This window comes from Populus nigra, chromosome 2 (assembly GCF_951802175.1).
Source record: "Populus nigra chromosome 2, ddPopNigr1.1, whole genome shotgun sequence".
Lineage (NCBI taxonomy): Eukaryota > Viridiplantae > Streptophyta > Magnoliopsida > Malpighiales > Salicaceae > Populus > Populus nigra.
In genome coordinates this window covers 38,919,230-38,934,533 of record NC_084853.1, presented here as the reverse complement: position 1 = coordinate 38,934,533, position 15,304 = coordinate 38,919,230, and the positions used below count along the sequence as shown (strand labels likewise).

Sequence of the window (15,304 nt, the reverse complement as noted above, 5' to 3'; positions counted from 1 at the left end):
TGAGAATTTCTTCATGGAGAATAGATTGCATCATTGGTTGAAAAATTTGTTTGGCTGACATTCTAGCTCATGGTTGATGTGTTATGCTATGATTATTGTGTTATGTATACTATTGGTAAAAAATATTGTTGATGGTCTGCAATTAGTATAAAAAAAGTATCTACTATACATATAAAAAGTTGTGTGTATACATATAAAAATTGTATGAAAACTTTATATGGACGACTCATGAAAACCTAAAAAATACATAAAAGAGTCGTGGGTAGAGTAGTTGGATGAGAGTGATATTAGGTTTAAGTAGAACTTTGATCGAGAAAATTCTATCCGTTTAGGCATAGTCTAAATGGCTAGAAGTCCAGCCACTCAGGCTTGGAAACAAAAGTTTTAGAAAAAAAACTTTTCATTTTTGTTTTCTTCCATCATCACTTACCCTTCTTTTTTTTACATAAATATTTGAAAGATTTTGAACAATATAATAGGGAAATACTTATACTTATAAATATTACTTTTAATATAAATGTGATCAAGAGTTTTGCTATGAAAAAATAAAGTGAGGGTTAGAGAATGTGTAATGATTTCACTTAGCTTTCATGGCATTTAGCTAGCTTTGATTGGGTTTTTATAGTCTTTGATTGACATTAATTGATATTGATGGCTTTTGTCTAACTTTTCTTGCTAGGAATCGCTCTCTGGTTGTGTTTATGATGATATTATGATCGACTCTAATTAACTCTTGCCTGCGTGACTAGGTGTATTTATACACCCAGGTATGAGAATTTTTTCATGGAGAATAGATTGCTTCATTGGTTGAAAGATTTGTTTGGCTGACATTCTAGCTCATGGCATGGTTGATGTGTTATGCATACTATTGGCAAAAAAATATTGGTGATGGTCTGCCATTAGTGTAGAAAAAAGTATCTACTATACATATAAAAAGTCGTGTGCATGCATATAAAAATTATATGAAAAATTTGTATGAACGACTCATGAAAACCTAAAAAAATACATAAAAAAGCATGGCAGGTAGAGTAGTTAGATGAGGATGATATTAGGTTTTAGTAGAACTTTAACCGAGAAAATTCCATCCGTTTATGCATTGTCTAAATGGCTAGAAGTCCAGTCACTTAGGCTTGGAAACAAAAAGTTTTAGAAAAAAAACTTTTTATTTTTGTTTTCTTATATCATCACTTACACCCTCTCTTTTCAACATATATATTAAAAAGATTTTGAGCAATATAATAAAAAAAATACTTATACTTATAAATATTACTTTTTTGGCTAGAATTACATGAAAATGTTACCTTAGCTAGGTCCGTATGAGAGATGAATGCTTTGAGGTCATGCCTGTAGCTTTGGTCAATCTTTAATGTAAATTTTTGCCAATGTATTTTTTATGAAAAAAAGAATTTAATGGCGTTGCTTGTGCAAATAAGCAATGTGGTAATAAGAAATGAGTGGAAAAATAAGTTGGTTTGTGTATGCATTTAAGAACGTATTTTTAGAGTCACAAAAATTAAATGATCAACTATTTTTTTTAGTGACAGGTGGTCAAGAAGACCCGGAGGATTTAAATAGAAACTTGCCATGGAGATTTTATAGACATTTCATTGGATACATGAAGATTTTCATGGGGACACGGAGAAGCATTATTGTTTTTTATTTGAAGGGTTCAAAAGACAATGAGATTTTTTAAAAAAATTATATTATCTTAGCCAGCATATAATGAGTTTTTTTTCCTGCCTTTTCATGTGCATCCTTTTCTTCATAAAATGTTAAATGTATTATCTGGAGATCAATCTTTCCATCCCCTTTTCGAGTGCATGCCGTTCTTTTTTCTTGTGTCTATGATCATGGTGAAAGAAATATAACTTATTGAGACACCTTATGTTTGAATTAATTTTAATTAGAGATGGGTATTGCATGAAGTCCTTTTTCTTGATGATAGTCAACACCTCAGCTTGTGTGGTGGTGAGAGACGTTATTAGACGTTATTTAGTCATATTGGCTTCTTCCACTTGACTATGGTTCTTCATCATTTCTTTTACATCTAAACGTGTTTTGTCATTGAGAATGTATAAACATTTCCATAACATGTAGTTATAGACTCCACTAATAAGGACTTTAATGATGATATGTTCAATTAAATTCTTCACTTTTAGCATTTTCTTGTTCAATCTTTAGAGATATGATCTAGTACTTTCATCTTATCATTATGTAATAGCAAAAAGCTCAACCATCTTTTTTTCATATTATTGGAATATTAATATCAAAATAAGAGATGAGATTCACTTAGAGATCATGAATAGCTAGGATAAAGCCAAAATGACAGATTCTTCAGTTCAAATGAGCAAACACATTTATGCTAGGAATGCATGGAGAAGCAGAATAAGGCTTTGGCAAAGATGCTTGCAGGGCCACTCACCTGAAAAATCCAAACATAGCATAAAAGACAAGTCAATGGATCTCAATTTGTTATTAATATTGGAATTCCAATTGGTTTTACGATTTTAGAATAGGACGAGCCACACCATAGCATTTTACACCAGCTCGCGACTATTATTCATCAGCTTTCCTTTGTCTCCTAAATACGTAAAACAAATGTCAACGTTCCTAGGAACAAACCATTTACATCTTGCACATTTACTCATGAAAGTATAAATATATTAGTAATTTATTATTTTCTAATAATATTATATTTTAAAGTATTTTATTAATATAATATTGTTTTTATATATTTATATATAAATATTATTTTTTTTATTTCTTACTAGAGAGTGAGAGTGAATATGGTGCTACAATAAAAAATCAAGAAAGTGCAGTGTATATCTACAATTAGTTGTTGTTTGACGAGAGGGTGTTTAAGAGTATGATAATAATTGTTTTTTTAAATATTTTTTATTTAAAAATATATTAAAATAATATTTATTTTTTAAAAAAATTATTTTGACATCATCATATTAAAAAAATTAAAAAATATTAAAACAATTTAATTTGAAGTAAAAAATTTAATTTTTTTTAAAACATAAAAATAAATAAAAAATCTAGGTGAAAAGGAGTTTAAATAATACCGAGAGAGCCCTATGTATTGATTTATCACAAACACAATCCTATAATATTATGAAATAGACAATTGAGTGCTAAAATAAATACAATAATGTAATTTGATGTTAGATTCAAAATTGTGGACTTGTACACATTGCGTCTAACTAATAGAAAACCACCACGTGCCCATTTAACGGAAATTAGAGAAGCTGATTCTGGACTAACGGTGGCACGAGAAATTGAGATGCCAAGCCCTCAATCATCCACTTTAGAACCGTAACTCCGTTCCGTCCTAACAAAAAGAAAACAAAGAGGGAGACGGCAGTCGCCAGGCCACGCCAAGTCACGTCCCTCCCCTCCCCTTGTCTTCCCTTCGCCATACGAAAACTGTGAGTACGGCAAACTGTGCGGGTCCACCCCTACCGTGCACACAAAAGCCTTCCCCTCCCCTCCCCTCCCCTACCTCCAATAAATAAGTTATTAAACCGTGTTATTATTCTCCTCTGCTTTTCTCGCTCGCACCAAATTCCAGTTTGGTGGGTCGTGGAGGGGACGGTGATGCTGATGATGATGGCGGAGGCTCAGTCCTGTGTTCTTCTTCTTACGATGATGATTTCTTTCACAATTGTTTCTGCAAACAACGGAGTTTTTAGCGTCAAATACAAATACGCTGGCCTTCAACGTTCTCTCAGTGACCTAAAAGCACACGACGATCAACGACAGCTCCGTATTCTCGCCGGAGTCGATCTTCCCCTCGGCGGCATCGGTCGTCCCGATATCCTCGGGTTCGTTTTTCCATACATATAATCCTCACTTTTGTTTACTTTTATTATTATTGTTATTCAATATTTTTTTTTGGGGTCCGAATATGTATCTGTAGGCTATATTATGCTAAGATAGGGATTGGAACTCCGACGAAGGACTACTATGTACAAGTGGATACAGGAAGTGATATTATGTGGGTTAATTGTATTCAATGCAGAGAATGCCCAAAAACTAGCTCTCTTGGTGTATGCCTCTCTCCCTCCCCCTCTGTTCCTTCTCTTTGATGTTCATCTTCTTTTCTTTTCTATATTATTATTGTTGTTATTATTATCTCTGAATTAATATTTTATTTATTTCTTTGCAGATTGATCTTACTTTATATAATATAAACGAGTCAGACACTGGGAAGCTGGTTCCTTGTGATCAAGAGTTTTGCTATGAGATAAATGGGGGTCAATTACCTGGCTGCACCGCTAATATGTCTTGTCCGTATCTTGAGATTTATGGAGATGGGAGTTCCACTGCTGGTTATTTTGTCAAGGATGTTGTGCAGTATGCTAGAGTTTCTGGTGATCTCAAAACTACTGAAGCAAATGGAAGTGTTATATTTGGGTGAGTTTGTTATTGTTCTTGCATGCCACTACTAGGTACGCAAGTTTTGATTACTGGGTTTAAACTTCATTTTAAGGTGCTTCTTAGGTTATTGAATGCTTCACATGCTTAGAAGAAAAGGATATAATGGACGAGTGCTGCGGTCCCAGGGTAGAGGAAGCTTTGGGACCTAAGTTTTTTCTTTGTCACCTTTTCTTTGTCTTGCTTATTGATCTTTCGAAGGTATTTGTTCATAGAGAAACTCTTTCGGGTTTATCTATAAAAAGGGGGTCTTCAGGGGACTTGCTGGAATTTTACTTAGTGAATGACATTGGGTACCTTAGAAGAAAAGGATATGATACAAGGTGCAAATCTCGAAATTACAAATTTTGAAAAGTCAGCTGGATACATACACAAATAATTGTGTTGTTATTTGTATGCTGTTTTGTTGTTACATTGTTAAATATTCAATGGTTGCAGCTTGTCTTTGTTTGGTTCTGGACACATTTCTTTGTCTATGTTAGTTTAAATATACGTTGTGAACAATTTCAGTATATATTTTGCTGCCATTTATGGTATTAATCCAAGTCTATGCATAAAAAAGGTTGTCTTAAGGAACAACATCCAGAGCATAAAAAGAAAATTGCATGTTTTTCCAAAAGGAAGATTTTGGAACTTGCTTTAGATTTATCAAATATGCATCAGGAAGTATCCAAGAATATTAGGTTCTTATGCTGGCATGATATGAATGAGATTGCTATGATGTAACCACCCAGGCCACTTAGTATTACCAATTGATAGATTGTAAGTGCTTGTTTTCAAATTTAGGATTTCAGTTTAGATGCGTTTCTGTGGATTTATCTCAATTGGGTTTGGAATTCACTTTCATTGTAGTTTTCTAAGAGCTTTCAGTTATGTAGCTTATCTCATTCATGCTGAAGGTGTTGGCTAGTAGATTGAGGCACAATTGGCTAAAATCTTGAACAAGCCAAATTGTTCAAAAAGTGCTTCAATGTCCTCATTTGTAATCCAGTCTTGGCTTTTAATTGTCTTTAGAGAAATTTCTCGCAGCATGCTGAGTTCATAGGTAATGTTTTGGTTAACTAGGGTTAATTTGGCAAGTAGAGGAAGAAGAAGAAGTGAAGGAGAGGGGGGGCTTAAAGAAAAAGGGAGATCAGAAAATTTATCCAAATAAAAAAAATGTACTAGAGCTTAGGTTTAACTCCATTACATTTATTCATTGAGAGAAGAAACTTTGATCATACTTCTTTAAATTTCGTACAATGACCAATGGATAGCATTATGTTGATTATTTATGACCTGGGTTGACATTCATTGTCTTTGGAAATATTTGGTTCAACCATTTCCATGCACTCAATTAGCTAATTTTGAAATCTTACAAATTTCATAATTGAAATGGCTGTCAATAATATTTGCCTAGGAACTTGCAAGTTTATTTTTTAACTAGGTTCTTGTCGTTTTAGTAATTAGTACTATTTTTGATCCCCATATCCTGTGTACATATACACATGCATATAGATCTGCATGTTGTATCTATCATTTATCCATTTTTTCTCAATTACTCCCTCCCTCCCTCTCTTGTTCTTATAACTATTGTCTTTCTACCTACTGACATTGATCAAGTTGATGTGATGATGAGATAGGTGTGGTGCTAGACAATCAGGAGATCTAGGGTCATCTAATGAAGAAGCACTTGATGGGATACTTGGTTTTGGAAAATCAAATTCGTCGATGATTTCACAGCTGGCAGTAACTGGAAAAGTGAAGAAGATATTTGCGCACTGCTTAGATGGTACAAATGGAGGTGGAATATTTGTTATTGGGCATGTTGTGCAACCAAAAGTTAACATGACTCCTTTGATACCAAATCAGTACGTGATTTATTTTTGAAATTGCTGTATGTTTTCTCATTTAGGGTTCAGGGATACCCTTTTTTTTTTTATTAAAGAATGATGTTATTTGAAAGATGAATATAAAAACATACAAAGTGGAGTATAAGGAATCTTCCAAACATATAATAAAAGAAAAGAAGACAAAACAAGTTCCTTTTTGAATCTTCACTTTACAAAAGAACTTTTATTGCTAATTACATGGCAAAAGATAGGAGCTGATTTTATGTGCTTCATTAGTTCATATGTATCAGTTGCCAGATTTATGTTGAAAATTAAGTCTCAGTACCAATATAACAACTTTTTACAACATTTAATGCCAAATTTATGTTATGGTTTAATGGATAGGGTTTCTTCCATGCTCATGATCTTAAAGCTTTTTAAGTTGGATTTGTTTCTTCATCCATGACTATTTTAATATTAAACACTTAGTGTGTTCTTCTTAGGTGTGTTAGATCTTGGTGTATGGAATTTAATATATGAAGCTACACTTTGGTAATAAAATTTTTAGGCCCCATTACAATGTCAATATGACGGCAGTTCAAGTTGGTCATGAATTCCTAAGTCTTCCAACAGATGTATTTGAGGCAGGGGACAGAAAGGGTGCTATAATAGACAGTGGTACAACCTTAGCTTATCTTCCAGAAATGGTTTATAAGCCGTTAGTAAGTAAGGTATATGATTTAAATAGCTGTTGTTTGCTGTAATTCTGATTTAAATAGCTGCTGTTTGCTGTAATTTTCGTTATAAATTGTGAACTTATGTGATTTTTGTCTTTATCAGATAATCTCTCAGCAACCTGATCTGAAAGTTCATACTGTTCGTGATGAATATACATGTTTCCAGTACTCTGACAGGTACAGTCTGTAGCTTTTGTTTTTGTTATTTTTCATTAAAGCTTCTAGGAACATTAATTTCAAGATATAAATTTGAAAATTCTCTTGTGGTTATCTTTTAAAATTGTATTCTTCTCAGATATGATATTTTATATCATGTACATCTGATTTTGTTTCACACGCATCAAACATCAGTATATGGCTAATTCATTAATGGATATCATATTAAAAAATGGTAATAGTCTTATGAATATATATGCTACCTTTTATATTGGAAGGTGTACCGATTGTGTTTGTGTTCTTTACTCTCTTCTCCTTTCAAATTTGTTTCTTTGTTGAGTGTCTTGTAAGTTTTCACTACTCTGGTGAGCCTTTGGGGCTCATTTTGTATTATCTTGAAGATTAATGTTAGTTGAAGCAAAACAGGAAAGCAAATCCTATGACTACTTCTGCATGGATTATGGCTGTAAATTTGAGAAAAGCAATTCTTACTGTATAAGTTTGTGCTGGTAAAAGTGCATAAATTTGATTCCTTTATTTTCATTTCATTTAGCTCGAGCTTCCTTTAATGATCTGTAGACTAAACACGAAACTCAGTTTCAGATTCTTTCTGTCATAATTCGTCACTAAGGGACCAGTGTTTGTTTCTCAGTTTTGTTAATTTCTTTAACAATGATTCTCGGAAATTGATTATCGTTTTACAGTAACTTCATACTTTGTTCAGACTTCACGCGGATGTCCTCCTGAATAATATTTCAGTATTGAGGTGCAGAATGGAGTTGCTCATACATTTCTTGTTTCATTTGCAGCTTGGATGATGGATTTCCTAATGTCACTTTCCATTTTGAAAACTCAGTTATCTTGAAGGTTTATCCACACGAGTATCTTTTTCCCTTTGTAAGTATAATGCACTGTAAAAATTCTTACAGCTTTGGTTTTGCAGTTCTCTAGCATATTTTTGCTCTTTCTTTTAGAATAGCTTCTCATCTCCTTATTGTACCTTAGAAGACTGCAGGCCTCAAATCTAATCATCTAGTGTTATACGTAATGGACATGTTTTTTAATAGCTCATAAGCTATCATTGAATTGAATTCAGCTTTTACATGGTTTCAAGGAAAATAATTTGAAATTTTGGACTTCATCTAGGCAGTTATGCAGCAATGATTTTCTTTTTTCAAAGCAATCCCTAGTGGACACTGCATTGTTTTTATTCAGTTCTTTTAATTGCACTTGCTTGTACTTTATCTGTTATTTAAGCACAATGACGGATCAAATGTTAAAATATGATAGAATCCCCTGTGTTGCTAGGGCATAAAAGCAACTTTTTAGACATGCACACACTGACACAGGATAGCAGGGTAAAAAAACACAGAGAACATAGGTAAAGGGGAAATAACCTAGAAATCTCAGCCGGGGACAGGGATAAGCAAGAATTCTCAATATTCAAATCATCAAATAAAGATCTCCTTAAACCATAACCTTTAGCTCTTTCCTACAAGCACCAAACTCTAACCATTAAAAAAGTTTGGATATTGATTCAATCATCAATAGAAAGCTTAAGCGAACTCCTACAACTGGGAATATAATGTATTCTAAATTAAAGTTAGTTAATTTCTAAATAGGAAACAGGACTCTATTTTGTACATGGCTGTCCTAAATGCTCTAAGTTCTGACCTTCAATTTGTCCTTCTAAAAGTCCAACCAGTTTCTCATAATTCTCAAACTGTCCCCTACTCAGTGGTCGTTGGTGGGGGGGTATGGTCTCTTGCCATTGCTTCCCTGGATCATTTTTATTGTTGTTTCCCAACTGTTAATGATCATACGTGAACCCATGTCAATTGTTTTGCTTCATCCAATGCCCATCTCTGGTTAGATAACTTCTTTGGTGAAGTCCTTTGTCTTGTAGAAGTTGCTCAAGGCCTAAAAGTCATTTTGCCAATGGCTTCATAAATTCCTTGCCTTATCCTTCGTTAATGCCTTGCCTTTCTTCTCAGATGCATATCTTATACAGCACCATGCTTGTTATTCATTCGGTGGCGAATTTCTGAGCTGTGTTTGCTATCAAAATTTTACATTAATAAATAAGATAAATTAACCAGGTTACTAATTTGGATTTTTACAGGAAGGTTTGTGGTGCATTGGATGGCAGAACAGTGGAGTGCAATCGAGGGATAGAAGGAACATGACACTTTTGGGAGGTATAAGCAAAATACATACATGTTGGTGTTATTCTTATATGGAATGTGTATAGTTTGTAAATTATCAAACATATCCTTTTGTAGTTTATTCTTAGATCATGGAAACTTAGTGTCTTCTTCCACCATAAAAACACAACTAATTCAAGGGGACATCTGCTTTGATTATCCATCAGTAGAAACTTTGATCATTTGCGAAATTCTTCTAATCCTTTCTCTTCTTCATTTCCTTTTGCAGATTTAGTACTTTCAAATAAACTAGTCTTGTATGATCTTGAAAATCAGGCCATTGGATGGACTGAATATAACTGTGAGTCTATAATTATTTTTCCTTTGTGCTTTTGAATATCTTGGTTTGCTGTTTTACATTTCTTTCTGGTGCAAGTGGTTTTTGTTATTAGAATATGGTCTGATAATTTGTGGTTCATCTTTGTGGTATTTAGACATATTCATAATATAATCAGGAAAAACAAGCGATCAGACTGATAGGACTGGCATACTAATTTGAAATCAAGTGATATTTAATTTTAGCATAAACTGGAATACCATACTGAAGATTAAAAAGAAGTGAACCCTTGAAACTTCAAATTGAAATAACTTCATTGAATCAATCAGTTCTGTTTTAGGGTATCCTTCTACAAAGGATATGATGTTTATATAGATACCAAGAAACTTCTATCCTTAACTAAATGGGAAATAAGAACAGTAATAAAATATTACTTGTTAATAATTACAATAACATCATATATGCATCATCAGTCAAATAATAATAAAATTGTAAATGTATTAAATTACAAATAAACAAGTAAACTTTATTGTTCCTATACTGCATCATCACACTCAAGCCAAGAGCTGAATATCTTGTTTGTTGTGTTCTGGTTCGAAATTTCCAAAAGTTTTGAGAATTAATGCTACTTCTGTTTTGACTTATCACTGAAGATTGCTAGGTGAAAATCATATATGCAGTTAAAAATTTAGGTTTCTGGTATCCAGTTCCATTTATGCTGAATTTATTGTTGTTGATTTCAGGCTCTTCAAGCATCCAAGTGCAGGATGAACGGACTGGAACTGTACATTTAGTAGGCTACCACTATATTAATCATGCTCGCAGTTTGAATGTGCAATGGGCTATGTTGTTGTTGCTGCTGCTAAGTACGCTGCTGCTCAGTTTAGTTTGCTGAAACCAGTACAGAATAGCGACGGTCAAAATTAACATATAGAAGAACAAATATTAAAAAAGAAATCATTAGATTTATTGATGAATGGTGGATCAGAAATTTTTTTTCTCTGGACATTCACTTTGGGTAATATTTCTTCCCACTGTGAATGGGGGAAACACACAAAGGTTACAGCTAGTCCCAGGTTTGAGTGTACAGAGATTTTTTACATGGCTTAGGTCATCTTATATTTAATTTGAGTTTTGATAGAACAAGTCCCCTTGTATTACACACGTCTGTCACGATATTCATTCACTGGCCAGAAAGGTCTGCTGGCCTTTCTGCAGGCTTAAAGTCGCACCTCTTAAGTCTATACAGAAGCCTGATTGAACATGGCTCACCCATTATATGTGGGTTAAACCAGTGGCGAAAAGGGGATGGAGTTGGAAGCATGGAGATCTCTGCATGCATTCATCCAACAGGGCTTTGGTGAATAGGACTTGAAGAGGGGGTGGAAGCCATGAGAAAGTCAGTGGTAAACTTCTTCTGATGTTTTTCCTTGCATTGCTCTCCCAAATGTTATATCCAAAATGCCCAATTGCCTATCTGATGTGTTCTCAAGATTGTCCAAAAATGTCAAATACAGTTGGGGTTATTATTTGAGCAGTCGATAATTTTCATGTCTTATGCCTATTTTTGTAGAGCCAAAACATCATATAATTTGGGCATATTTGAGGTGGATGTTACCCTTATAAAATGCCGTTGCTTCTTTGAGCATTATAAGTAGTGAAGGTGGTTCGAGTTTACACCAAGTCAGAGATTCTAAATATTTGATTTAGTCTATGGGATCTGTTAGTTGAGCATTATAAGAGTATATATATTAAGGTATTTAATTTTGTAAGACAAGTTATTTATCCAATTATATTTACTAAATTTATTTTTTTATTCAATCAAATGATAATAGAAATAGATATATATATTAAATTGATTGAATAAAATAAAAGGATGAAAAAAATATGATGTAAGGTTACATATATTAGAAATATTATCTGAAAATAAATATTTTTTATTTTAAAAATATAATTTATTTACATAAAAGAGAAAAAAACAATTATAGATAAATAAAAAAAATCTCTTCAAAAATAAAATGCATCTACAATAACAAAAAAAAAAATGATTATCATTTAAAAAAGCTCTATAAAAAAATAAAAGAGAGGAGATATTCATCTAAATATATATAAAAAAAATTAAAAACAAATATAAAAAAAAGCATTAATTTAAAAAAAAAAAGAAAAGGTTAGGCATTGCTGTGCTTAGCAAGCCAGGTCAGCCTGCAAGGCCTATTTTGTTAGGGCTCACATGACCGAGCCTTATTTTTGTTTTCACATCTAAAGCAAACATGTTGCACACCCTAATTTTCTTTTGAAAAAAATTTAGATAATGTATCATCTATACTACCTAGTTTCTAGTTACTATAGTGGCTAGAAAAAAAAATTGATAAATTTTTTATCTAAAAACTAAATTTTCAATCCAATTTTTTACCCAAAACATCTAGAAAACATCACATACAACTTGATAAACCCATAAAAAACCTAAAAAACCATCCCAAAACCTAAAACAAAAAATCTAACTAAGATTATATATGTTTTTCTTTGCAATTTCAAGGTAAAAAACTCTAATATAAGCTCCCCTTACCAAAAAAAACAATTGTATATCAATTTTAATTGTTTTGATGATCGGAATAGGTATGAACAAAAAATTTGTCTCTAACATCAGATTTTAACAATTTTCTCTCACCTCTTTTAGTAAAAAAAATAAGAAAAATAATTTTTTTTTAATTTTTCCTTTTAATTTTGAAAACCGAAGGAACACGATATCTATAATTTGTAAAATATAAAGACTATAATAAATATTTTATCCGAACTTTTTAAAGCTACTCATTTCTTGTGGTTTTTACATTGATTTCTTGTCTTTCAACTCCACCTTTCTCCAACAAATTAATTTATAATTTGGCATAACAAGGGTCAAATAAAAAAAACGAAAAAATAGTATTGTAAACAGTTCATTCATAATTTCATGTGAAGGGATTAACAATATATTTTACACTGAATTTCCCACGCGTTTTAATTATTTTAGTTAACAGTTAATTAATAATTTGCTTTCCTTTCCACTCCATTTGATAGTTGAGCTAGTTTTTTCTACACAATGAATTGCCTCTTAAATATACCTGACCAGACCATTCTTTGGAAGTTTATAACCTCTTAAATTCATAGCTAGTGATTTAGTAGTTGAGTTTATATGGTTCATGGGCTGTTGCATATTTGCATATAAAAAGCAAGAACCACAATATATATATATATATATATATATATAAGTTAGCCACATTTGTTCCTAATTAGGCAAGCTCATATACAGAGGAATTGGGGGATCAGAGGGAGAGAAAGACCAACGACATGAACAGTGAAATAAAAGGAAACACATCGATCGAAGAGCTGTATGGCTATACAGATCAAAACCCACAAGGTACACATCTAGATGAAAGGGGCATGGGATCAATACAAATTCCCTCACTGTGGCGAAACAACTTTGATTTAGGAAAACTCCAAACCCATCAAGCCTGTAGAGGAAAGGAGATTCTTACCAGCAGAAAAACAAAGGGTGGACTCTGGTATGGCATCTATGGTCCCATGTCAAAAGAGATAATAAGAGAAAAATGGATGAAGCCTCTTAAGAGCATAACTTTTAGACATTGCAAAATGACAAGACGATCACCATTTCTAATAGGAAGAGAAACCATATATGGTAGTAGCAGAAACGAGATGTACTGGAAACAAATATTCATCAAGAATGCCGGAACAGATAGGGTTTATCTGACTCTACCTATGTCCTACCCACGTATTTATTCAAAACTACGTGAGTATTTATTCAAAACAATGCCGATTTGATCCTTTGCCATTAACTGATCTTGTTATTTGGTGGTGATGTTCTCGATATTTGTTTTCCAATATCCATAATGGTCCATTGTGAGTAAACATATGTAAATTTGAGAAGAAAATCTCTTATATTTTTGTACAAGATCATAAGACCACAAGAACTTCTATGCATGTTATTTCGTAAAGTATTTTGCATCCCCTCGTTAGCTCCAAAGGAAAAGGAAAGAAAGAAAAACAGAGATTCTTAGGCTATATGCCTTTATATGCACTCGAAATCTGGGAGAACATTCAACACCCGTACGTGCGTTCATTTTCCTTAATTAGTTGTCTTTTTTATGATCATTATCTGCAGCTTGTTGATGGATTCTGGACCTGAGAAGCACAGAAAGCTCTTCGGAGATCATAATCTGAGGAGGCAGTGGAATATTTAAAGTTGCTGGGGATTGTTCTGGAGTTGAACATGAGAGATCGGTAGATCGGATTTTCAGCATGTCAACACCTCCATCACTGTTCATTATAACTGCATTGCTTGGCAGTCTGTCGGCATAGAATGCTTTGTTCTTTTTCAGATGCCTGTCGATAACAACAAAGGTTGCATGAAGACTTGTGGTTTGCTCGAGAACCACAAGCTTCAAGGGATGCCCCATCGCAACCTTCATGCAAGGAACCACCTGCACAAGACGACGTCATACAAATGATATCATGATACGAAAAAGCATTTCTCTTGGTTAATTACAGTTAATTAATCATCAAGAATTTGGTATTTATGTGTGAAAATTAATTGCGAACCCCTTTCTGGTCGCAGAGCTGGATGATCCCACGAATCTTCTGAGACTTCTGGTCATTCTTCCATTCACCCCTACCCTTGAGTGCCGACCAATCTCCAAGATCAAATGTCCAGACGTCCAACCATGTCTTCAGCGACACTAGCCAGCACAAACGAAACGCAAAATTAATTTAAAGTCTGAATTAAAGTCATCATAATTTACTTATACTTGGAATATTACGCATTTATTGTTTGGCTCCTCTACACAATTGGTGAAGCTAGAATTTCTAATTATCGGGGGAAAATCTAATTATAAGATTATTTTTTTGTATCGAGATCTAAATATTTATTAAGTAGTGATGGGATATTTTTATATTTAAATCACACATAAACTATGGACATAATATTTTAATATTTATTTTAAATTATTTTAACAATCATAAAATATTTGTTTTTTTTAATATAAATAATGATTCCCATTTAAAATTTTGTGTTTGTTAAGATTAATAAGAGATATATTAAAAAAATATTTTAATTGTAAAAAATCAATGAACTGAATTCTAAATTCCTCAAAACTTGACCACTTTATTTTTTGGGTTTAAATCTTTTTTATCCACACAACATTGCGCGTACATAAAAATTAGTATATATAAACTAAAAAGGAGGTCAAGAAGTTATAAAAAACATAAAGATATATAACTGTAATTGAAGTTAACTTTGACTTTGATGATAAATAAAATTGATAATTAAAATCATTTTAAATCCTTTTTAAACAAAAAAAAAACATCAATACTTTGACATTCTTACAAATCAAAGTTAATATCTTCCCCTTGAGAAGGAAAAAATTGTAATTAGGTGATCTGGTTCCAAGCTGTAATGGGCAATTACTTTCGTCAAAAGAAATTGTAAGAGAGATTGAGGGGCGGGGAATTCAACCTATGGCCATTGACAGCCTGGTAGTGTGTGGTAAATAGGCATAAATAAAATCTATAAACATATCAAAATGGAATCTGATAAATAAAAAAAAAAAAAATTTAACTGCTCAGGTTTTAAGTTTGCTTTTTAAAAATCACCAATTCGAGTCTCATAAACCTCAGAGTCACTAGAGG

The 15,304-nt window shown here is 32.7% G+C and overlaps 2 protein-coding genes across 2 annotated transcripts; one reads left to right on the top strand and one right to left on the bottom strand.

The window, feature by feature from the left end:
* Positions 1 to 3,340: 3,340 nt before the first annotated feature.
* LOC133682834 (aspartic proteinase 39) lies at positions 3,341 to 11,282 on the top strand. Its single transcript, XM_062106366.1, has 10 exons — positions 3,341 to 3,827; positions 3,923 to 4,052; positions 4,172 to 4,419; positions 6,063 to 6,290; positions 6,820 to 6,982; positions 7,092 to 7,165; positions 7,954 to 8,041; positions 9,267 to 9,342; positions 9,578 to 9,649; positions 10,369 to 11,282. The coding sequence occupies exons 1-10, from the start codon at positions 3,601 to 3,603 to the stop codon at positions 10,518 to 10,520; spliced, it is 1,458 nt and encodes a 485-aa protein (XP_061962350.1). The 5' UTR covers positions 3,341 to 3,600; the 3' UTR covers positions 10,521 to 11,282.
* Positions 11,283 to 13,517: 2,235 nt separating this feature from the next.
* Positions 13,518 to 14,380, bottom strand: LOC133681611 (uncharacterized). The gene is made up of 2 exons (XM_062104702.1): positions 14,219 to 14,380; positions 13,518 to 14,100 (listed from the first exon to the last, which is right to left on the bottom strand). Exon 2 carries the CDS (start codon positions 14,086 to 14,088, stop codon positions 13,750 to 13,752), a length of 339 nt encoding a protein of 112 aa, XP_061960686.1. The 5' UTR covers positions 14,089 to 14,100; positions 14,219 to 14,380; the 3' UTR covers positions 13,518 to 13,749.
* Positions 14,381 to 15,304: the final 924 nt, after the last annotated feature.